Below are 24,421 nucleotides of genomic sequence, written 5' to 3' on the forward strand. Positions count from 1 at the left end.
CAGAAGGATGTTTTTTCTACGCATTACAAAATATCATAGAAATCACGAAACTTTGTCATATGATTGGGGGAGGGTTGTATTTATAATATAAAATTAAAATTTATTTCACTCACCTAATGATATATTTTAAAAACCGATCAAACCTGATACCATCCATAGTGGCTATGCATCAAATAATTTACTCGAATGAGGAACCTGCTGTTTATGTGCTGTAATCTTGACTTCTTTGCGGAAGGATTGGATCGTGTCAGAGATTGGACGGGTAGCATGGCAAATCTGAAAAAATGTGATGTTGAGCAAATATTGCCGTATTTCTATATTTAATACATTGCTTCTATGGGAGCGGTGCCATAATCCGCCAAGAGATGGCGCTAGCATGCGATGGCACAGATTTCTGGGGATGATGTTGTAATTGTAGACCTGTCGAATATGTTAGTTCAGTAAAGTACTTAGGTCTTCACTTTGATTGTGATCTCACATGGGACACTCCTATGTCTTACGTATGTCAACGGTTGAGGAGCGTGTCGTGCATGATGTACCACATTAAAGGTTTTATACCATTGTCAGTTAGAAGGAACATGATGCACGCCTTAGCTTACAGCGTACTAAGGTACGGCATAACTGTCCTTTTCAATTGTTCGCTTTCCTGGCATTTAAGTATTGACCGAGTTTTAAAAGGAATTTTAAAAAGTGTCGCATACAACAGCGACTTTTCATCCAATGCTAACCTCTTCACTTCACTTGAGTTGCCGTCTTTTTACTCGCTTTTCCTTCAAACTGTCGTTTGGCGGCATTTCTGGGAAAGTGATTTCAAACTCGCGTCTACTCCATCTCGTGAACTCAGATCTGTTCCACGTTTCGTCGCTCCTAGGGTGAGAACTCACTATGGTGAAAGTCTGCGCACCTTTTATGTCCCGAAAATTTTTAATGGTCTTGCAGAATCACTGCTTTCCATTAACTCAAACAAAACGTTGAAAAAATGTCTGAGAAGCATGTTCTCGGATGTGCGAAAACAGTGACATCTATCTTCTTTTTTTCTACCTTAGTTTTATAAGGTAATCTTTTCAGTTCACTTTTTTGTTTACATGTTTTGAGCTATCATTAAAAACGTGATTGTAAGAAATATTTTGTACCTTACTAGGATTTTTTTCTTTTTTCTTGATGAAAATATAAAAAAAAAAACATGAAAAACTTTTTTTTATGAAAGTGATTTCAGTGTAAGTAATTTTTAAGAGTAACTGTGACTGCGCATATCTTTCATTTTTTTCTTTTTGGAAAGTATAAAAAGCTTCTTTTTTCCTTAATAAAAGCAATTCTGCAAAAAAACGCGCGCCCGTCCTTTTCTTTTATTTATTTATTTATTTTTTTTTTGAGGAAGTAAGTTGGCCGTGGCAGTTCGCTCCTGCTTCCGATACGACTACGGTCTTCATTGTATTCTCGGGCTACTGTATTTGCGTATGTGTGCGTTTCTTTTCTGATGAGACTACGTGTTTTCCTACTTTTTTTCAAGACCGACAGAAATGTGAACTTGCGCCTGGAGCAGAAGATGTCATCGGTGTGTGATTCGTGTTTGTGCGCGTGTGTGTTTGAGTGTGTGTACGTGACAATATGAACATTTTCAATAAGCTTGCTGCAACTGCTGGGTCTAGTCCCACAAGCCCTTGAGGCTTTGACAAGACCTGGAACTTGATCCTGACTCTAAGAATTAGTTATTAAAGATTATTATTATTATTATTATTATTATTATTTTGGCAGCGATAACTACACAACATGTGGTTTAGAGTACGTCAGAACCTCCCCTAGCTTTGGGAAGCCTGTGCGAATCTGCAGCTTCATCAGGGGGTGCGTCGGGGAAAATACGGAACCGACTCTATTGAGCCGTGACTGCGCATTCAGGTATACGCTCCGCTGGCTCCACTCAAAAGCCACGCGCACACAAAACAAGAAAAAAAAAAACAAAAAAAAAAAAAAACGACAACTCTAGTATACATGCAAAGCGAAATCCAATCAATTATTCGCGGGAAACAAAACAAAAAAAAAAAAAGAGAAAAGGAACTATGGCAAGATAAAGCGCTTTGTTTGAGGACCAGCAAAGAGAAACACGGTTTGCTCGACGCGAAATTAAGCTACGCAATAAAGCGCACAACGACCGTAAATGATTTGCTGCGGTTGCACTGGTTCACTTTCCGCGGTTTTTCACACTGCGTTCTTATTGTCACTCCGAGTTGTACATAGTGCCGAGCCGCCCAGCGCGATGAACAAGTGGCCAAAGGTGTCCAATCAGAAAGACACGAATGCACGAGTTCCTCAACTCTACAGCAAAATGCTTTGTTTTGTGTAAGCGCTCACACAATGCCAGCACTGCAGTCCTACGATCGCGCCATTTCTTGCCACAAAGCTGCCTGAAGTCGGGGACGTTCCCTTTGAGTGAGGGCGAGACTTTTCGTAGATCGTCCGCTGCAGATTGCGTGTACTGAGGGCGTGTACTCAATCCGTGCTTGGAAGTCACAGGGTGAGCTACCCCTCAACGCAAAGCTCTTGCGATTGATCTGCAAAAAGTCGTTCGCGCACGCATGTTGCAGCGATCACAGCTAAGCATGCGCATGCTTATTGCTTCGGAAGACAAGCAAAGCACGCGCCATACGCACCTATGCTGAAAATGGCAGCGTCCGCAAGGCGTTGTCAGGAATAGGGTGCCTTCATGTGCGCTTTGCTAAGGGTTTAGACATCTGGCCATTTTGTTCCCACTTTTACATTTATTTCTTTGTTCAGAAGCGCGTGAAAGAGCATGTCCCTGCACGCGTCTGTGGCGCTGACTGTGCTATGGCGACATTCTGTTTTCGTCGATTTCTTCGTATTTTCCCCGTGAGCGCGTGCTGTCGGCATCGGGTGCTACAAAGAGTGGCATCACTCTAAACAGAAGGTCATTGAGGCACCCTAGTCAGGAAGTAGTGGGGGGATCGGTGGTTGAGTGGGCTAGCGCACACCACCTCGGAGCACATGGGGCAAAAGCTCGCGCTGCAGAGCTCAGGATCCTGGGCTCAACCCCCACCCCTGCCCGTTTCGATTTGGATGAGCATCGTACCCGCGTGTGCATACGGTCGTGTGTCACTACTGTGTAGTGCACGTTAAAGACCCCAGGCTAGCGGTTGTACTGCACTGGCTAAACTTGACAGCTGGGAGACTAGTCGCTCGTTGCATACGAAGTGCTAGGCTGTATGAACATACACACAACCAATTTTTTTGTTGTCAGGAAGCAGCGCAAGTTTTTTTTTTTTTTTATCATTTACTTTTTTCCGAGCATACTCCAAAGAACTCACTGCTTCTGTCACGTGCTTCTACGCATTATACTCCGTTCACCTAGAAGCTCCGCCTTCAGCGCGAGCTCGCTGGCTTCCGCAATGCTTTGGTTGCCCGTGCCTGCGCGTTCACAGTTGTGCTAGCAAGGACTGAAAGCTCGCGCTGAAAGCGGAACTCCTCGTCTCAGCCAGAGCCATATATAATTCTGGTCTCGGAGAATACATGCAACTCCGAAAAAGCTGTGCCGACGAGCGCCAGCTGCGAAAGGAAACGTCAGGAAACGGCTGCGGCGGCGGTGGCGCAGGAAGCCAACGATCGCCAACGACGGGCGCTCCCGCTCTTGAGTACGCATGAGCAGTAGCGAGCGGCATCCGGCGGCCGAAAGGAATGTCGTAACAAAAGGGCGGCCTTGGTTGCCTACGGTGAAAGGGTGAGCGCGCTCTGGCGGCTACGCCTGTCCTTACGATTGCCACTTGCCGCCTATATTATCGCTTGCCTGGACGGCCCATCTCTCAGAACGCTCGTAGCTGCCGCCGATAGCTGATATCGGACGCAATTGTGATTCTCGACGCCTGCTTTTTTTACGACCTCCGGAAGGACAGCTGGTAGGACGCCATGGGAGGTAAGTCTGTGATATCTGGCGCGTCCAGCGACGGAGTTTGAAAAGTGGTTGTTGCGAAGCGGCGTTGAAGTATGCCGGTAGTCGTGCAGCAAGGCGTTTGCTTTTGAAAGCTTGCTTGCAGGGGGGCGGATCTTCGCTCGCCTATTGCAGAGTGGCGTTCGTTAATGCGGGGCACGTTTAAACTGGGCTTGTCGGCTGAGTGGACAGGGTTTTCACGTACCTTCGCCATTTACGTCCACGGCAGAGACAAGACCAGAATGCAGAACGTTTGTGGAAAGTAGAAATGCTCGACTTCTTAGCGGTTGCTTTCGACGGACGATAGGTTGTTGAGACGGTGCGAGCAAGTTTGTTTATCGACGAGGAAAAAGCGGGGAGAAGTTGTCTCGTATCTGTCTATTCGCTTTGTCCTCGTCTTCTTCTTTGCTGTTCATTCGTATATTGTCGACGTGAAGTTTCCACATTCCGCCATTCCAATCTTGCGATTCGGAAGCCGCAAAGACACTGTACCGCAAACAACCTAACCTGTTACGCGCGCGGTCGCTTTAGAAAGCATACGATGTCCGCGCGATTTGTACGAGCCAACGCTTGAAATGGCAACCTCCATTAGTCCTTTATTGTGCAAGTGTCATGAAACGCCGTGTGAGTGTTCAGAATCGCTGCCCACCACGCGCGTGTTCGTCGTTTTGGAAATCGAAGAAAGCTGCATTTATGCACTGTTGCTTGAAATAGCACCGGTCACAAAGCGCTTTGCTAAATGATTATAACATAAGTCTCATGATTGTCATTGTAGGCGCAGTGAGTTCAACTGTTCTAGATGTAAATGCGGCCCAACATGTGATAGGACAACCTTCTGTCACATGCTGGCGTAGCCTTGCAGCTGTATGGTGTTCGCAGTGGAGTATGCCGCTGTTATTTCCTGGTATAGCGCTCAGTTTCAAAGCGGTAACTGCCTTGCTTTGTGAACCGTAAAATAACTCAATCTCGTCGGTTTGGCTTTCAATGAACTTGCATTTTATCAGAGCAAGTTTCGATCGTCGTGCAGCAGCAATGTAGATGAAGCCGTGTACTAAAAGAAACGTCATGCTAGAGAATGGGGCGCATCCAATTAACGCCATGTTCCAGTTTGCTGTTCACCGTGGGCAATCTTATGCACTGGATATTGAGATAGTAGCCCCATTGCCTTACTTCTGTTAGCCAGGCCAAAACCGGATACTCGCATACGGACGCCCGAACCCCGCAATGTGATTGGCTGATTCGTCTCCGCTGCCATGGAAATCCGCCATTACGGTCCATTCAAAGCTTCGAAAGGGTCGTTCTGAACCAGTCGCGCCACGATCGCTATGGAGCATCGTATTGAAAGCGTTCCCCGCAAATATAAGCGTCTTTCACATTGTGCATGCCATCAACTTGTCATTCACGCCTATCTCCACATACCTTTACCACTGTATTATTGCGTAGTCCGAGGCAGGGTAAAATCGGGAGTAAAGCCCCTCGATATGTTTGCGTTTGGCGTGCACAGCTTTTGCTATGACGAGGACCCGAAACATGGTTTTCAAACCCGATTAGAAAAGAAGCGGTAGCCCGAGGAACGCGAGGAGCACGAGCGGACATTCCATCGCTCGGGACAAGTGTGGTTACATGCCTCTTGTCTGCGCGCCCCGTCTACCTTTTCACTTTCAGCGGCCGCATCTCGTGGCGATCTGCCTGGCTATGGTACGGCGAACACATATCCCGATGACTTTGGCGTTATGGTCCTTTCGGTTGCATGCGAACGCAACCAACGCGGATATGTGCACCGGCCTTTAGGTTGAATCGAGGTATCTTTCTGTCGCCCGCCCACTAGTCGGGTCCAACCTGAGCCATGCGGCACGCCGCCAATTACCCAACCTCGATGGTTGGGTAATTTAGCGAAAGGTCTATTCACGACAGTACAGGTGGCACTGCCGGAAACTGCTCGTGCCGTCTCGTGCTTGCACGCGAGTCGCTGCGAGGTACTCGAAGAAGTTCCTCTCTGAATCACTGCACCGGCAGCGTAGCTAAACTGATTGGCGAGATCGTCTTCTATTCACCTTACTTAAAATCATGTCTGCGAGGCTTCTCGAAGAAACGCGTTTGTGTTCTATGAACTTTTGAGCGATCCCGAGTCTTTCTAGCGAGTGCTTTCGCTGGCGCATAATGTGGTACTCATTTTCTGCCCGTACATTTTGAACCGTTGATTTGAAAAGGGGATTTTATCCGAGTGGATAGTCTCGGGAAGGGGATTATAGCAGCCGCTTTACTTGCTTCTCCAGGGGAGTTATCACGATCGCACTTGAACAGTGCAACACAATCAATTTTGTTTAAACATTGCTGCAGACGCCAGCACTTGCAACTGCATGGTTTGACCAAGTGACTCCAAATACCTGCTGGTGTCCTAAGCGCGAGTTGTAGTATGTTAACTAGTTGAAATGAAGTGCTTGCCAACAGTGCATTAGCGACGTACGCGATCGTAAGTGTCGCTGCTGCCTGCCTTCCACGACTAGCCCAGCTCGACATTTTGGTTTCATCGACGGAAATCGGGTCATTGCCACAAAGTTTTGCAGCCGAGCATGTGCTGACCACGAGCAATTCTGTTGTGGTCCTTGTAGTACAGTACATCACGTACACCGTTGAACTTGCACTTTCACAACTCGCGACGTCATGGCGAAGCAAATCCTGGCCATGGCATTACGAATGGGAAGCATAAGGGGGCGCGACCGGAAACTTTTCCCGCTAATAGTATAGAGCCTGGAACGCGTCTCCGGATGGTGCGATCACCGCGTCCAAAAACTGCTCCCTCGATTTCCGCCTGAGGACTTCATGAGAGTCGTGTTATCGCCGGCCGCCATCCTGGCGGTGTCGCAGGAGCAGCGGTGATGCATGTGGCAGACGCCTGTTCTGCCGCAGTTCAAGCTCTACAGCTTGACAGTCCACCGACGTTTCGGCAGCCAGACTGTCGCCGGGACGACAACGACATTCGCGTTGGCTCTTTTTTGCCGGGATTACTACGACCGACCACCTGGATCGCGACATCCGACAGCATGACGCTCCGGTGTTTCTGGCGTCATTTTTTCCCCACTTTGGTATAGTTTTCGACCGTTAGGCAGAATAGGACGCTATAGACGATTCTGCAAGTAGGGGAGGGGGCGGGGGGGGGGGGGGGGGTGTTGACCGCCGCCATGCTTCTGCTCGTGCGGGTACGCCCGTGCAATTACAAGCTTGTTAAAAAGGCTCGGTGACTTCAGCTTTTGACGCCGCTTTTGTGTCCGCTGTTTCTCGGTTCGAGGTATGATTTAAAACCTTATCTCAGTGTTTAGTTACAGAGATGAAATAGTAAGGGTGCAGGCGAGCTGGCGAATGTTAACCATGTTGAATATACCTGATACTAGGGCAGAAATGAACATAAAAGTCGAAAAGAACAAAAAGGGACAGGACGACGTCTTAAACTCGGCTATCAGGTTTATTTAGTCCTCCTCCTTATATAGCCCACGTTTGGCGTTTGAACTGGTTAGAGTTGCCCCTTTGTGTTGGTGGTGGCTGATTGTGGGCTATATAAGGAGGACTAAATAAACCTAATAGTTGAGTTTAAGACGTCGTCCTGTCCCTTTCTGTTCCTTTGACTTCTATGTTCATTTCTGCCCCAGTCTCGGGTATATTCGACATACTTTTCGTTACACGCCAAGTGAGCTTTTTGCGTCCGGCATTGTGTAAAATACCGCCTTTTTGACCCCTCAAAACTAATTTCTTTCCCTATCACTTGGGCATCGCACTACTCTGTCGCTTGTTTTGCCCAGTGCGCATTCCTTTGCACCCCATTGCTTTAGATCAAGACAACTGAGGACGTCCTGAATGTCGCCACTGGTGCATTACGCCTACACCGTTTGTTTCGGGAATATTATCACAATTATTAGAGATCATCTAGGCTGGAGGCACCAAAGGTTATCTGGGATAATAGCTTCCCGCTGTTTAAACATACGTAAGCGCAACACAATTCAGCCGATCTTCAGTGTTATATCCACCCCACTGTAGTTATTGGCGTTTTCCTTCACACGTTTCTGAGTGCAATTGTTTTCCTCTTTCAGACTGCGAGGACGAATGCCCCGTCGGTTACCCTACGCCGCTGGATGCCATGACCAAAAGCCCAAGGGAGAAACTAATCTACGTTCCCTGCATCGTACCATCCAAGGATCGGCCAGACTACCTAGCCGTCATTTCTGTGGAACCGAAATGCTCAGACTGCTGCAAGGTATGGGCTCATCCGCATCCTTTAAAGGTCTTCTACGATGCTAACAGCAATAGTTCGTCACTTTTGGAAGCTTAGCAGGCATCTAATTTCACGGTTTTTTAAAAATGTTTTGTTCTTCCTGGTGCACTGCTTTGGTCCTAAATCTTTCCCGAATGTTGCAGTTTTTTTTTTCAGCAATGTGTTTGCGCACGTACACGACGTTTCCGAGTGGTTAAAAAAAAAAAACTGTCGCCGGTCTTTATTTTTATAAAAAGCCTCGCTTTCGCACGCTTCACATTTAAGTAGTTTTACGACTATACGCTTTAGTCAATTAGGCCCCGGATGACCCTTCGTCAGTGTTCCTGTCAGACGCAGTCTCTGTGCGTTTTCATTTCACACCCTCCGACTGATGTTGAACCTGCTACCAATTTTCATTACTGATTGTGAAATGTTTTTATCGTCTTGGTTTGTTAGCTTTATTAAACCAGTCCAATTGAGCTTGTATCAATGGTCGCACCTTTAAAAGACTTGCAAATTATGGCTCCGTGTAAATCTTCTTATTTTAAAACATAAATTTCAAGGCTTTGTCTCCAAAGCTGTCTGATGGTATGAAAGAACTGAACATTAAAATTGAGCCGCCTCCTTGGCTGTTTCTCTGATAACTTCTACAGTTCAGAAACCTCCAAGGACTGCCTCTGGTTTCACCGACGATGGTTCACGTTGCAGGTCATCTACCGGCTGCCGATGCCCCACAAAGGCGACGAGCTTCACCACATGAACTGGAACACGTGCAGCAGCTGCCTGGGCTGTCCCAACAAGCGTAGGGACAAGCTGATCCTCCCAGCCCTGAACAGCGACCGCGTCTACGTTGTTGACCTAAAGGATGACCTCAGAAAGCCCAAGCTTAAGAAGGTACGCGCATTTGTTCAGATGTTTTGGGTGGAGCAGGGGAATGTCCGACTCTCAACACGAGGCGCTACGTTTTGGTGACTGTCAAACGTGGTTGTATGTACAATGTCGATGTTCTGCTCGGAGTGTTGACGAGACTGGACGGCGGGAGGTGAAGTCTGCTGGGAATGCGTGCTGTTAAAACGGGCGGGTATTTTGAATGAATTTTATTTCCATGGATAAGCGATAAACTGCATTTCAATTTCATCCACGCCTCCTCGCCGAAATGACACTGGCATAATTGTAAAGCTTAAAACCGTCCTGTATATAGGTTAATTCTTAAACTATATACAATCCGTGCGACGGGGGCGACTCCGTGTAACCGGGTGCCCATACCTTCCTCCCGACAGGTCGCCCGAAAGGCAATAACAAAATATTAATGCTGTCGACATGTGCCACCAGTAAGATCTCTTCTGGTTATCTCCACCTTCCCCGTGTTTATTTTCCCCTTGATGTCCTTAAATTCCCGTGCGTTTGTTAAAAGTGCTCGCCTCCTAGGATACTACAGGATGAATCTCCTTTCGGGTGAAGTATCGAGTCCTTATCAGTCTTCCTCTGCTCCACAAGATCCACATATCGTATCTACTTCCTGGTGTCTAGCTCTGTCTTAGTCCGCAACGCTCCCGTCCACGCCTCGAACAACGTGGAGCTCCCTCTATAGAATTGTCGAAGATGGGCTCCTTACTAGTGCCCTTCCCATCCACCTCCCTGCTATTACCCATATAAAGTTCTCTAGTGCGCTTTCTCAGTTTTGTATCGCCACTTCTCATACGTAAATAGCTAAACCCCTCTTCGTGCCCATCATTCTGCATCTATTTCTCTTGCCTATCCTCAGTTCACCTTCCTGCTGGCTTCCCTACCCTCGAATGAGGACTGTCCCACATCTCCCTGTACCCCTTGGTTTGGCGTTTTACCCTGTGTTCCCAGAGCCAATCTACCTACTCCACGTTGCTTCATTTCTGGCCTTGTTAAACAGCATTTGCTGTCAGGCTCGGAAACCCAACTCCTTCCCAGATCTCCCTCACCACCTCACACCTGTATATGTTCCAATGTTATATATTTCATTACAGCTGCATTTCTGTTCTTACCAGGCACCATTTTGCATGTTCATTCTGTAGCCTCGTTAATCCGAACTCATTGAAACTCTAAGAATGCTAACCAGAGTGGTCTACTCTCTTCCTCTACCCCACCTCAGTACAGTGTTGATTGAATTATCCTCAGACCTCCTTTCTTTTCAGAAACCAGTTTGTAGCTCCTATAGTATGCTGAAGGTTAAGGCTGGGTGAGGGAAAGGAAGGTGGGAGAGGAAGAAGCGGATTTAACGCTGGCGAGAGGGAGTTTCCTCCTCTCCTCGCCAGCGTTACGTTCATTTTTCTCCTCTCCCACCGTCCTTTCCCTCTCACTACCATTAGTTGGCAGAGTTTAGCTTAGTCTTCAGTGTTCCAGAGCAGTTGCCTTCCAGAATCTACTCGCTGCTTTCCTTAATGCTGTTATGATGTCATGAGGCTTTCTGATCCTAGAAGAGGACATCCAGCGAGCACCCTCGCAGGAGGTGGCACGCGCTGTTGCGCTTGGAACTGACGAGCAATCGCCATAGCCGCTGCTCTGATCACGTATGTTACGTATTAAACAGTTTGCTTAAACCATCCTCCTGAGCTCAACTAGCAACATAACAAATGCTTCCTTAGACTTGGGTCCTAACTGTTTTATCAACTCTATTGGTATACGGTCTGCACAACTTCGCGTGCCCGTTGGAATTCTCCGTTCTACCCTTTCCCATTTTTTTGTCAGATAGCTCAAACAACCGAACTATCGTCCACTGGTGAGTTCTCCAGTTCACAGTCCACAGTTCTCCAGTAGCGAGTTTTCTGTTGAATCGGTCTTCCCGCGCAGGTCCACTAAATGGGCATTCATGTCCCTTAGGATAATTGCTTAGTGATGTTCTAGTTCAATAGCGTCCTTTGACATGCATTATACCGTTTTACTGTTCTCTTCTTCATTTTCTGCTGCCCAAAGCTACGCAAATCCAAGCACCTGCTAAAGCCCCTCCATTTTGTTTCTTGACTCTATGCCGATTTGCATTTGTTTCTAACTCTCCAATCCCGCCTCCTTGTTTCCTTCTTTACTATTGCATTTTCCCCATGCGTAATCAGGATGGCCAGTGTTTCTCAGTCTTAAGATGAATTTCAACTAACCCATATACCATTAAATGTCCCTGTCTTGGTTTCTCTCTTATCGTTTCCCAATTTAAACTGTTCTTACCTCCCTGCGTGTTTGTGTATGCTGTATTTGCTCTGAATTTGCACCCAAGTCTCTTGCTCTTACACTTTCCATGTCGCTTGCTCTGGTACTTCTCAAAGTTTAACTTCATTTACACTGGAGCCCTCGGGGCTCCGGGACTCGCTAAGGAATCTTTATGACATCCGATCATATCCCCTATTGTTCTTCCAGACCAGGTATAAGGACAATCTAAGGACTGTTGTGAAGCGAGGTATCTATAGGTTCCCACCTTTGATGTTTTTGTCCTTAATTGTGCGATTATTTTAGACGGCATATTCGAAGGTCTATTTTATTTGGCTCTTACCACATCGGTCCGTTGGACAGGTCCATATATGGACGTCTGTTGCTGTGGTCGATTTACTTGCACTTTTCATCGCACTTTAGTGTAAAGAGCCGATGAGCCTCCGGGGCTAATTATTCAGAATACCTGTTGCGTCGCGTTCAGCCCATTTAGCGACCAGCATGAGCGAGATGGCTCTGGTATGTAAAGAGTGGTGGCGCCACCTGGTCAGCTCTACAGGCAGATTACACTGTCGGAGCAGCTAGCTAAATTGCTCCCCGCATGAAAGTGAAAGTTCAACAAAGTACCGTGGCCATTTTATTCCCCCTAGTTTCAATGGCTGCTTTGCCGTTTCCCTTTTGCCCCCCCCCCCCCCCCCCCCCCAACCTTACCTCTCTGAAGGCCCCCCTTCTTAAGCACTTGCTCCAGCCTGCTGCTGAAAACCGGAACACAGCTCCAGCGAGACCATTGGTTGAAAAAGCAGTTTTCTGCGCGCCAGTGTCCGAAACCTTGTGTCCGGTGTGCACCCAAGGAATATGTTCCCAACTCCTCCTACCGCGACCCTCCTTAGTTTCCAGTTCGAAGCATGGCAGAGTGGCAGTGCACTTACGGAGCAGCCAGGCCTATTTTATTTACATGCAACCCGGAGGTCGTGGACGTTTTTGGCAACCTACGTGCTCTTTGTTCGCTTGCTAACTGGGCAGTATTTTTCTAAACTTATTTTGTATATTTCTGACCTAATTATTCGACCCTCAATGTTCGCGTTTGGCGAGTTAGTTGTGTACTTCTCGCCGGATGACCTAGTTCGTTGACATTCGGTTCTACGTCTCGACCAGGTCCTGGAGCCCGAAGAAATGCACAAGCTAGGCCTTGCCACGCCTCACACGCCGCACTGTCTGGCAAATGGGAACATCATGATCAGCACTATGGGAGACCCCCAAGGCAATGGCAAAGGTAAACCACACAGTTCAGGCCCTCCGTAGTTGGCAAGACATTGCTAGAGCACTGGTCTCTGATTTTGAACAGATTCCTTGACCTAAACTAAATGTCACCGTAACCTTGGTGTCTAGACACACTCGAGAGGACAAGGCCGTCCTTGTGCTTCATTTTACTCATTCCAGGCTTGCATCTTTGAAATGAAGCCGTGCTTTCGATGAATTGTTTCGATGACCAGCTTCTTTTAGTATAAGAGTATTTATTGAACAAGATCCTCACATGTTTGTAAACACAATTTTCAGATTTTTTTTCCAAGTCTCCTTTGAAGTAGTCACGTTCATAACCTTTTCTTCAGTGATACGCTATCAATGACAGGATTTCCAGTTAAGTGGCGGTTACCCTGGGTGTTCGTTACAAGCGTTCGTGTCTTCACGCGGACCTCTCCTTTCTCACTTCACGCCAGGTGGCTTCTTTATCTTGGAAGGCGGCACATTCAAGATGCTTCCTGCGGTCTACAAAAATGAGTGCCAATACGCAGACTTCGGCTACGACTACTGGTACCAACCCAGGCACGACGTGATGATCAGCAGCCAATGGGGCGCCCCGTCCGCCTTCAAGAAGGGATTCGATGTCGCGGACATAGCAGCCGGTGAGAGTTTTCTTCAGCAGCCGCTCCGGCTACATAGATGTTCCTGCTTTTAGTTTCTACACTTGTAAATTCCTGCGCTGATGTGTTCTGGTAATATTAATGCGTATGCAGGTTCACATAAGCCGCTATGTAGTCGTGCAGTTCAGTCACGCAGGTGTTTTTGTTTTTGTTTTTTTTCAATGTTACCGTTATTTCGTTACAATGCAGCCTGAATAAAAAGTTGCGCGCTCGAAGGGTTCTTGGTGTCGGAAACGAGGAATGTTTCTGTGTACTTGCTATTTTATTGTTGATGCGTGCCTGCTTGTAGAAATGCGCTAATGTTTTTTTTTTAGTTTGTTCCCTTTAGTTGAGCTTGTGGAAACGTCAAGTAGCGCCTGTTTGCATTAGCTATTCATGAATGCTGCTGGCTGTATTTTCTCTTTCTATTTTAAGGCATGCTCTTGGCGCATAAGCGCCTCGTAGAAACACGACCTACTGCTCCTTCATTTGTCTTCCATAAACCTGCTTGAAAATGTTATTCCTCGGTCGAAGAACAGTCAGAAGCACAAAGTCATGGCGTTTTCAACAGTGCTCGTGCCTCCCATTTAATCCATTTCTTCACGACCTTTGAGTCGGATTGTTTCGGCCTTGCAGCAATTACAAGGTATTGCCTAAAGCGGCAACGCCTTTGTCTTAATTGAACGCTTCTAAATCGAGGTCACGCGTATTTAAGAGACAGGGAAGATGTTCAATTGACAGGAGGAGGAAGATGAAAATTTTTTCTTATCTCTAAGGCTGTAGCAGGGACTCGGTGTGAAATGGGCTGACTCGTATATTCTACTTATGGCAATCTTTACAATGTACATGAGTCAAACTATGGTGACTTGTTCTGCTCTATTTGGCCGTGGAAGTTGGCGACTGTGAAGCAGTTTCTTCGGGACGCTCTTTTATAAATTCACGTCATATAACATATTCCGTGTTACAAACGTACTTGCTCCTCTGTCTTTATAGAACTGGGTGAACATATAGATACTTTGCGAGTCCGGTATAACAATAAAATTTCCCAACTGTTGGCGCCATTACCAATCCAACCAAAATGCAAGCACTCGCGAAGATTCGGATATTGCAGGTGAAGACCGCAAGCCCGACTCTACTGACTACATTCCTACACTCGAATGTATAGTTCGAAAAAGAGCTATAGAGGTTGTTGAAAAAAAAAAGTTTGAGGTGAATTGTAGAGCATTTTTATCGTGTCAATCTGAATATCACGTTAGTTTTTCCCGAAGACGTAACTAAACGCAAGAAAACACGACAACCATCCCACCAGTCGTTAGTCGTACGCATATCGTTTGGCCGCCAAACGCGTGTCGCTCTTGTGGACAGCGCGTGCGAAATTTTTCCTCGCACTGATGCCAGTTGTGACGTCTTTTCTGACTTAGAATGAAAAGAGTGCGTATACATAGCTTTGTTAGGCGCTGAAGATGCGCGAGAGCGGAGATTCCGAGAACTCTGTATGGGACGTCACTCTCCAGAAAGGAAACTTCAACGGTACTTAAAAAAAAAAGAAAAAAAGAAAAAGAAAAAATATCTGGAGCCTTCGTGCACCAAATTGAAAAAAATCTCGATGATATTTGTGGTCCTAAAGGCAAAATGCGAATTTACGTTTTTTCCCCCTCGAATACAGGAAGTCTTGAGTTTCCCTTTCAGCTACTGAGCATTGACACTAACCAATGCAAATGTATTACTCCCGGTTGTAAATAAAAAAAAAATCACAAGCACGTTTTTTTTAATTTTTTGGTGTTTTGTTTGCGGCAAGCGTGCGAAACATTCGCATTCAAGAAAAACCCCGTAATTTTCGTGTTGGTGGAATCCCGTTGTCGGTTGCCTCAGACTTGTTTCCGTCGGTTCATTTGTCTTTCCTCCGTGTCAAAGGCAAATACGGGACGAGCCTGGTCGTCTGGGATTGGCCAAAGTTGAGCATCCAGAAGACGATTGATCTTGGCATGGAGGGCCTGATGCCCCTGGAGGTTCGCTTCCTGCACAATCCCGCCGCTTCCGAGGGTTTCGTGGGCTGCGCCATTGGCAGCACGGTCTGGCGCTTCTTCAAAACCGCGGTGAGTCTTCTCGAAGACGCAGACATTAATGCGAAGAAAAGCGTTAAAGCTGGGCTTGCTTATATTTATACTCCGGAGCTCGAATTGCCCTCCGAATTGGGAGGGGTGGCTGCTGCCGCCTATCGTCGAGTATACTCTTTCCGAGACAGCGGAGACGGCCGTTTCCTCTCTGTCGGCGAAGTCGGTTTCTCGGCGCAGCCTTCGCCCTCGGCGCTGCGTGACAGAGTCGCCGTCCCAATGCGCACACGTTTTTTTCGTCGCGGGGTTTCCACTACGCTAGAGTAATAGTTCGCGCTGCAGGTATGCAGTTTGCTTATACTCAGTTTCACACTCGATTTTTGATGTGACGGTACGTGAATCACTGGAGCCAATGGAGCAGCTTTAAGTGCATGGTGTGTGTGCTATCGGCAGCTAAGCCAACCACAGAGGAAACGCGAATCGATGGCACGTTCACTTTCCACGACTTTCCAAGGACAGCATTGGAAATAGTGGGGATGATTACCGACAAGCATCTGTTAAGCGACACGTAACACAACTTAGTGTTTACAGAGCTCTAAAAATATGCCACAGTACACCTGAATTAAGTCGATGCCATCTTTGTTACGACGATTGGTGCAAGCATTTAGCCGTGTTGGATGGGTGCAACCACTGTTCTTAGGGCTATTTGACAGTCCAACGGCTTGTGGTAATGCTCACACCTACGTTGAAACGAAGCTACAGTTCTTCGACTATCCGCGGGATTGTGAAACATAACTCTCCGCACTAAATTTAATTTCTTGATGGCGCTTAAAAACCATCGACCACCGGTGATCGACGTTGGATTGATGCGCTAACTCGGGTCGCCTGCACCACATCTGCGATTTTCTGGAATCAACGGGACTTGTCAGAAGCGCACGTTGTCCGAATAACTTCCACTGCTGCGGTGTCTGAACACCGACATCTCTTAGTAGGTTTTGCATGATTTTATGTGAATCACGTTTCTGACTTCGCAATTTCCAGACCTGAAAGATTAATTCCAAACGGAAACACAGCTTTGCTCTCTTTTCACAACCCAAAGTTGCTGGTTTGGCGCCGCTTTATTTTTTTTATTATATAAATACATTGTATCGTTTTCTGCTGCTTTAAGAATGGCAGCCTTTAGTAGATCTTCCCTCTTTGTAAACATAGCGCTCATGTTATTCTCTTTTGTTTTCACCTAGGATGGATGCTGGGACGCCGAGAAGGTTATCACGATTCCCCCAAAGAAAGTGCAAGGCTGGCTTTTGGACGAGATGCCCGGTAAGTGCAAGATGGGATTTCCCCCCTTCTCGGTGCCCGGATCTTATTTCAGACAGCAGAGACAATCCGTGTTTACTTCCCGCGACCTCGGGGTCGCTGTGACTAATGCGTTCTCGTTCGTCGTAGATTTTGTCTCATTACTGTTTTTGTCCAATTCTTGTGATCGCGTGTATAACTTTATCACTCCCAAGTGTCGTTCAAATATTGTGTCTGCCGTTCATCATTCACCACTAACTGCAATGCAAAGCTTGGTAGGCGCCGCTCGCTGTCCGATTTCCCTGCGTCGATCGGACGTAGCAAGGCGCCTAACAACCAGTACATTCGCTTGCTGTCGTGGCGGTACATCTAGGGGAATCATTGCGCGTTTTTATTTCTGCTTCTCAAAACAATACTGTCGCACAGTCAAAGTTTAGGCGCTCTGACAAAGACATCGACTACTTCTGATCGATTTTATGTATGAAATTCACTGGACTTCACATTTGAGAGCGCTGTCGACGGTCTTGACGGTGTCGAATGCACGTTGCAATAAAACTCGATGCAGCTCGCCGTCGGCACTCTCAAAGCCTTGTACACAGCTATGTCCACCAGAGAATACTCCCCATGTGCGTGCGTACTGTAGCTTAGATTGACATGTCAAATATAAATAAACAGATTGGATTCATTCCACTTGTTCTTCCCTCGCCACCAGCCGTAATCACGGACATCCTGATTTCCCTGGACGACCGCTTCCTCTACATCGCTTGTTGGATCCATGGCGATGTCCGCCAGTACGACATCTCGGACACGAGACACCCCAAGCTCGTCGGGCAGGTGAAGTGGTTGCTATTGTGTTTCTTCGCGTAGCGCTAAGGAACGGCAAACATTGCGTGAACATTTTCTTATATAAGAAAAACCGGCGTAACCTCGCTGTTTGGATTTCTAGTTGGCAACCTGCCCGTCAATTCAATTTGCCAATAAGTATCATCCTTGCTAATTTATTTTCTGTTAAATAAAATAAAGTGGTATTTTACGCTCGTTGCAATTGCTTAACTGGTGACTTTCTCACTCTGCGTGCGTAGTGGTCGTAGTTCTACCACGCACCTATTTAATTCCTGATGACCTCCCTCTTCAATTTGGCGCAGTTACATCGGCACAGGGATGGGCAAAATACATGCAAATATGTATCAAAATACAAATGCAAAATACTTCGCCAAGAAAGTATTTAATTACAAATCTAATTACATTTCCAGAAAAGCATTTAAATACAAGACGCAAATATAACCAAATGTATTTGGTCTCCTCCAAATACTTTTCCAAATACATTCCTCAAAATGTGCGTCAGTGACCTCCGGGCATCTGCAACGGGTTTCTGGGTATCTCATTTTAATTTTGCATTACACACACGGGAGTTAGAGTGCGAGGCTCTAGTAACGTAATAGAAATATAATCACAAAAAAAAAAAAATGTAATCGGCTTGGACGTAATACGTGAAAAAAGTAGAGCTCCAAGCAACTTTTTTGTCAATTACATTTTGGTATAGACAAACAAAGAAACGAGACGACCAAGACGCGCAGCACTAGCTAGAGAATTTTTATTGTTGCAACTCGCACCTGTTACGAAAATCTGAACGACCCGCGCACTTAGAATGTTCCAGGCAAAAATATAGATGGTAATCGGGCTGGAAAGCATCACAAGTTGTGACAGGCACTTGTTTAGCCAGTCTGCCTGTGGACGTCGATTTCGTCACTATTCTTGCCCTGAACTAGCACCGTAATTACAGTCACTAAACGCTTGTGCTTGATTGAGATGCACTGCATTCGGTGCAGAACGTAGTTGTCTTCCTGCCCTGGACAGTGACAATAAATTTGAGAATGTATTTTCGCCCACAAAATCGTATTTAATTACAATTGTATTTGAAATACCCACGTTTTAGTATTTAAATACACACATCAAATACATTACCCATTTTGTAATTAAATACAAATGCAAAATAGAGTATTTGAAATACGTATTTCAAATACTTGTATTTGAAATACTGCCCATCCCTGCATCGGCAATTGTTACTTGTTATGAGTAAATTTATTTCTATTTAGCACTTGGAAACTGAAGTTTCAGCGAGATACAGATATGGTCGAAGTTAGGAAAAACTTATACACCAGTCATGTGAAACTGAAAACTGCTGCCAACGTTCCGCTGTCCCTTTGGGGCCACTAGGGCATTTTTTCAGGTATCTCTCCCGTACACATTAGTAGGTCTATGTGTACGGGCTCATGACCATCGATGTCATGGTGTCACGTGACCGGCGGTGCGAAGTCGGGTTTCATGTTATGTCACGGTGTCAACAACGCTAATGAGTCTATTGATGTTCTCAATTTATACGACTTCGCGCAGTGAGTCCCGTGACGTCTCGGGGCCACGTGACATGACTTGACAGCATATCTTGACACCGTGACCATTTCCCACACGATTACACTGTCAATGCATCGAAAATTGTAGGTGTTCGTGGCGCTTTTGCATTGATATTCTGTATATTACGATTTCATCCATGCATAGAAATTAAGCTGCCAATATTTTTTTCTGAAATATTTTGTGGTACTTCACAGAGAAGTACCATCGACCGTTTTAAACCGCTTCCCGTTAACATTTTTTACGGTTCAGTTCCGGTTCAATTTAAAGATGACTGCAAAGATTTCGGTTCGGTTCCGGTCCGGCTTAAAATAAGTTTGGCCCCGGTTTACGGTTTGGTTCCGGTTGAGTGGTTTGTTTATTACTTTCTATGGTTGGCTCACTTTGAAAACTGACTCTTTACAGGTGTTCACCGGCGGGTCCATCTACAAGGGAGGTCCAGTCACGGTGATCCACGATGACGAACTCTCGGTATGTTTGATCGGATAGACTGTCGTTGAAATCGCCGTTGCAGGTTATTCCCCTAGGCTAGCTAGTTTTCGTTTAATTTAGTAATAACGCGGCGACCGTTTGATGGCTCTATTGGCACTAGAACTGGCTTTCGCGAAAAAAAAAAAAACTGATTGGTACGGATGTAATAGGAAGGATCGCACGGGTTGTATCGTGCAAATTTCGTACTTTCCGACGGCTAACCAAGCCGTATACGCGATGTATTTCAGCTGTCACCTGGCATGCGGCGATGTTCCGGCCTAGGTCATTGTTTTACGCAATGACCGGACACGGCCAGATCTCGCCGAAACGGGACTCAATTTGGCGATGGGGCTCTTGTCGAACGGTCGTGTGGTCGTTTCGACAACACCTTTACACTTCTGTCGGACGAGATTCCGCGCATCTACATTCGGGGGCATTCGCCCGCGCGCAAGGCAGGCTGGAACAGCTCAACTTGGTTTCGATCACGTTCTTGGGAGAAGTATTTATTTTGTGCCCCCTTCCTAGTCCCTGGGACGCCGCAACATTAAGGCAACGTTGCCAGTTATATTTAGTATTGTTTCATACCGTCGCTTCGTTCTGTTGTCACCCTCAATTTTGTGTAACTGAACCGTTCATTGACTTCGTTAACGATGACACCGGTATGCCAAAGGTTCGGCTTGGAGCCGGAACGAAGAGTTGCGAAATGTGAGGACCTGTGTAAGATGTCTGTCTAGTGTCATGAAATGTATATACCTTTTCCTATCAAGTCCTTTGAAGGACCGTCATCCCTACCGACCTGCAGTGTTCACCCAGCTGTTCAGGCCTTTTACCAGCCTGCTCGTAATTACTTGTTCTTTTCCCGTACGAACTTTGAAAACAGCCTCTATTGTGTGAACGTTTCAGTTCACCGCGATTGCCGGGCCTCTAAGGTTCCAAGTTGATAAATTTGGTGGGGCCCCTGTTGTGCCCGATTCAACTTTATGCGATTTCACTTGCGCTTTCCAATTTGCAATGTCACCCCTGCAGCGAAAGTTGTGGCACAATGGCGAAAATAATCACTGGAGAAGGGGAACAAGAGGGACAAAGGACAAACATCTTGTGTTCCCCTTCTCCAGGGATTATATTCGTCATTCTTGTCCAGCTCGCTTGCACCTTTGCATTTAATTACATTATAATTGTGGCACAAGCTGCCGTACTCTGCATTGCAAACAGAATCTTACTGTGCATCATCGGGCTTAAAAGTTGATAGCAAACTGCACGACCAAAAGAGTCGCTGTGGTCCGCTTTCCACGATTGGCCAAACCACGGGTATAAGATCGTTGTTACTCGACTTCGCAGGTGTTTTATAAACTCAATTGTTTCTAGCTTCAACTGGGCTTGTTTTAAACGCACCATTGAACGTCTCGTCGAATCTGATAAGTAGGGCCTCCGGCGTCTTTTTTTCTTTTTCAATCGTGCCTTATCTCTGCGTGCACGCTCGAACTAGACGCAAAGTTGTTGGCGGAAAGGTCACCCTGCTGTTCTGGTGGCTACGGTATGCCGGGTTCCGCTTAAAATGTTTCAATAGTTCACTCTTCTTGCTCATTGCCGTGGAGCATGATTATGAGCAAGCGAACGTGGCGAATTCTTCCTTTCAACCTCTAGGTTTCAAATTCTCGTTATTTTGGTATCGTATACGCTGCACAATTGCTTGCACTACGGACTGCAGCCCGGAAAATGTGTCTCCCCCGCGCAAGGTTTCAGGTAGAGGTGTTAAAACAAGCTTTCGGTTTGTGCATCGTGTTTTGCTTCGCACGTCTTCCAGGAGCAGCCCCCGCGTCGCGTCATCCAGGGCAAGCCCGTGCGTGGTTCGGCGCAAATGCTGCAGCTCAGCCTGGACGGGAAGAGGCTGTACGCCACCACTTCGCTGTACAGCGCCTGGGACAAGCAGTTCTACCCGGAGCTCTACGAGTGAGTGCAAACTGCAACACTCTTCCCGTTCGCCACTTGTATTCTCGGTCAGTTATTTCAGAAGTTTTGCGCGTGCCGCGCTGTGGTGGGCGTTCAAGATGTGCGACCACACGGGCGCCTATAGCCATACTACACTCTTGCGCAACGTTACGCTGATTTGGGTCAGCATAGCTGTAGTTACGTGTGTCGGTGTATCTAGGGTAAATGACCTCAGTCACGCTTGTTGTATTAATTCACCTTTTCCTAACCGTATGTCGGAGATGTTTACTTTTGACATAGGTTCTGCGTTTCTTTTGAAGAGTATCTAGTTTTGCAACTGTTATCTTGTTAAACTAATCTCGCTGGAAACAAAGTTTGCCTAATATACATATTTTACCTTTAGGTTCATCACATGGAAAATTAATTTCTGGTAATTGAAGCGAGTTGTCTAAGTTGAAAGTTTTCAAGCCTTGCCTCATAGAAAAGGGCTTTTTTGTTCTCTTCAGTAGGCTATATAAGAGACTGCGTCAATTTGAGCTTTTTTCCTCTGTGTGAACTTGACACCAGCGTGGGGATCCAGGTATTTGTTTGTCCTGTCGATAGGACATATCAGTTCTGTTGTTAAACCACGTGTGTGTGCACTCATTTTCAAACACGTGGAAAGTCCTTGTGTCCCACATCGTTTTAATTTGCAGCATGGCACGCAGCTTCTCCCTTTATTATCATTTATTGCTTGAACCTTTTCATTGTCCAGCGAGCGCAGATTTGCAGATTAATCTTGAAACGAGCTGATCGAAATCGAACCTACGTTGCGTACTTGCTACTTGTAAGTTTTTAAATATTGCGTGCAGGGTGTGGCGTAGCACTATCACCGGTTCCCCTCTCCCGTTTTTTTTCTGAATAGGACTGTGCTTGTATACGAGCATCAACCACGTCTGCAGAACTTGTTGCTTTTGCTTTGCATCAAAAACTTACCTTCATCTTTAGACCGAGCTGTGAAGAACTATTTGTGTCGGCTTCCTAGTCCCAGTATTCTTCGTAATCCTCGACGGCGCAGTTTACTTAAAGCGTAAAGAACCACCAGCTATCCCTATTACAAGCACTGTTGCCAATGTCGTTTTCACTTTCAAGGCTGGACTTTGTGGCGCGCAAAGTGCGTCGAATTTTGCACGCCCGACTTTTCTCTGCTCGTGTGTCAGAACAGTGGTTGTTGCACCGCGCGTCAAGCGAACAGCCGGGCGAAGTTCGTCGGTTAAATCGTCGCATAATCGCTCCATGGAGTTATTCCTTAACAATGTTGTGCCGTATGGCTCTTTCTTCCCCGCTACAACATCCCCTCTTTTTTCGGAGCTGGCGAAGCAAAGGTTGTTATCCTGCTTTCGTGTGGCTAGGGCTCTTTTTTAACTGCGCCGTTGTTTTCACAGGAACGGCGCCATGATGCTGCGAATCGACGTGGACAACAAAGTGGGTGGTTTGACCGTGGACGAGCACTTCCTGGTCGACTTCGGGGATGAGCCAGAAGGGCCCGTGCTCGCGCACGAGCTCAGGTTCCCCGGCGGCGACTCCACGTCAGACATCTGGACCTGAACTCGTCTCAAGTCGAATGTGCGGCGTCTCGTCACGCAAACGTTCTGCCGCCTGCCTTTTAAAGGCAGCTAACGAAACGTTTCTTGTACGTTAAGTTTTCTTGGTAATAAATGTTGTTTTGCAATATTTGGAATGTTCGATTGCTTGAGATTATCCCATTTTGAATTAAGCAGAGAAAATACGAAGGCTGCTGGAGGGGTGGAGACGATGTGCGCGTTCGTCTGTTCAGTCTTGTTTCGTGATTCTTGGGGGGGTTGCGGGGAGACGGAAGTGTTGTCATTATACTATCACAGGTTTAAGCGGCCCTGCCCTCCCAATGCTCTTGCGAACTGATTTCTTTCCCGGAAGGATCGTGCTTCTAATTAAAAATCAAATATTTAATATTGCCCAAATTGCGTGATGTAAAGAGAGTAAAATATAAAGTGGCTTGACTCGGTTCATGCCCTGACAAATTTACTTGACAATCTTAAAGTATCATTCATATAAAAACAAGTCTTAGTTGCGTTATCTAAATTACTTCATGGGGACTCGAAATTTTACTTCATCTACACGTTCGACCACGGAGCAGATGACACCGCAACGGAGTCCTCAGCTAATCACTCTAGCCACAATAAGCGACTTTAAGCGCTGGTTGAGTCGTATTCTTTTGTGGCACCAGGGTGCGTACACAAATAAATTGAATCACGCGCGCGCGCAACCGTAACTGAAGTCCAATAGAAATCTAGGAAGACTCGTAAAGAAAATCGCTGACAGACGGTATGTATACGTGCAGGTACGTCTTTCTATGAGTACGTTTTCTTGGTATCGGTGTTTAGATGAGTTTGCCATCTCGCATGCACTCCCATGCTTCATTCAGTTCAGCAGTATTGCGACGCGATGTTTTGAATGCTGAATTTTCGCAATCCCTTCTTCGAGCTCCTAGAACGCTGAATTATTTCGTGCAATATTTATTTTATTGTTTAGTTCTTTCCGGGGAAAGTGGTGACGCCTACATATGATTAAGGTTGCTGCCGCGCATCGCATAAGTGTTTTCCAGCTTTTACAAAACTGTCTTAATTCTGCATGGCGGGGCATCTTGAAACTTCCTCCATATTTTCGCGCCCACATTGACGGGAATTAAGAACTCTAAACATAACCCCCGACGAATCGGGACCAGGTCGGATTACGCTTGAGTCCCGGTAAGAACCCGCCTCGTTTACATACACGCATAGATGTGTACGGAGCATTGGTGACGTCAGATGGCGTGATGTGATACATCGCAATTGGTGATGTTATTGAAGGTTCATTTGGCAACATTTAGTTTTAAACTGCAGATATAAGTATTTGTACCAAGTTTGGGATTAGGAAATCATTATGCGCGGTGAAGCGCTCAATTCCATACCAAAAACTCTTTCTCTCGCAGCTCTCCGGCTTCTGTAGA

General features: G+C 46.4%; 1 protein-coding gene across 1 annotated transcript; it reads left to right on the forward strand.

Moving 5' to 3' along the window:
- Nucleotides 1-3,656: 3,656 nt before the first annotated feature.
- On the forward strand, nucleotides 3,657-23,127 carry LOC8052290 (methanethiol oxidase). Its single transcript, XM_029982643.4, has 11 exons — nucleotides 3,657-3,922; nucleotides 8,023-8,186; nucleotides 8,892-9,077; nucleotides 12,510-12,627; nucleotides 13,073-13,258; nucleotides 15,170-15,351; nucleotides 16,551-16,629; nucleotides 17,318-17,439; nucleotides 19,420-19,485; nucleotides 21,290-21,435; nucleotides 22,839-23,127. The coding sequence occupies exons 1-11, from the start codon at nucleotides 3,916-3,918 to the stop codon at nucleotides 22,999-23,001; spliced, it is 1,419 nt and encodes a 472-aa protein (XP_029838503.2). The 5' UTR covers nucleotides 3,657-3,915; the 3' UTR covers nucleotides 23,002-23,127.
- Nucleotides 23,128-24,421: the final 1,294 nt, after the last annotated feature.

The sequence above is a fragment of the Ixodes scapularis genome, unplaced genomic scaffold (assembly GCF_016920785.2).
Source record: "Ixodes scapularis isolate PalLabHiFi unplaced genomic scaffold, ASM1692078v2 PGA_scaffold0__279_contigs__length_252992795, whole genome shotgun sequence".
Lineage (NCBI taxonomy): Eukaryota > Metazoa > Arthropoda > Arachnida > Ixodida > Ixodidae > Ixodes > Ixodes scapularis.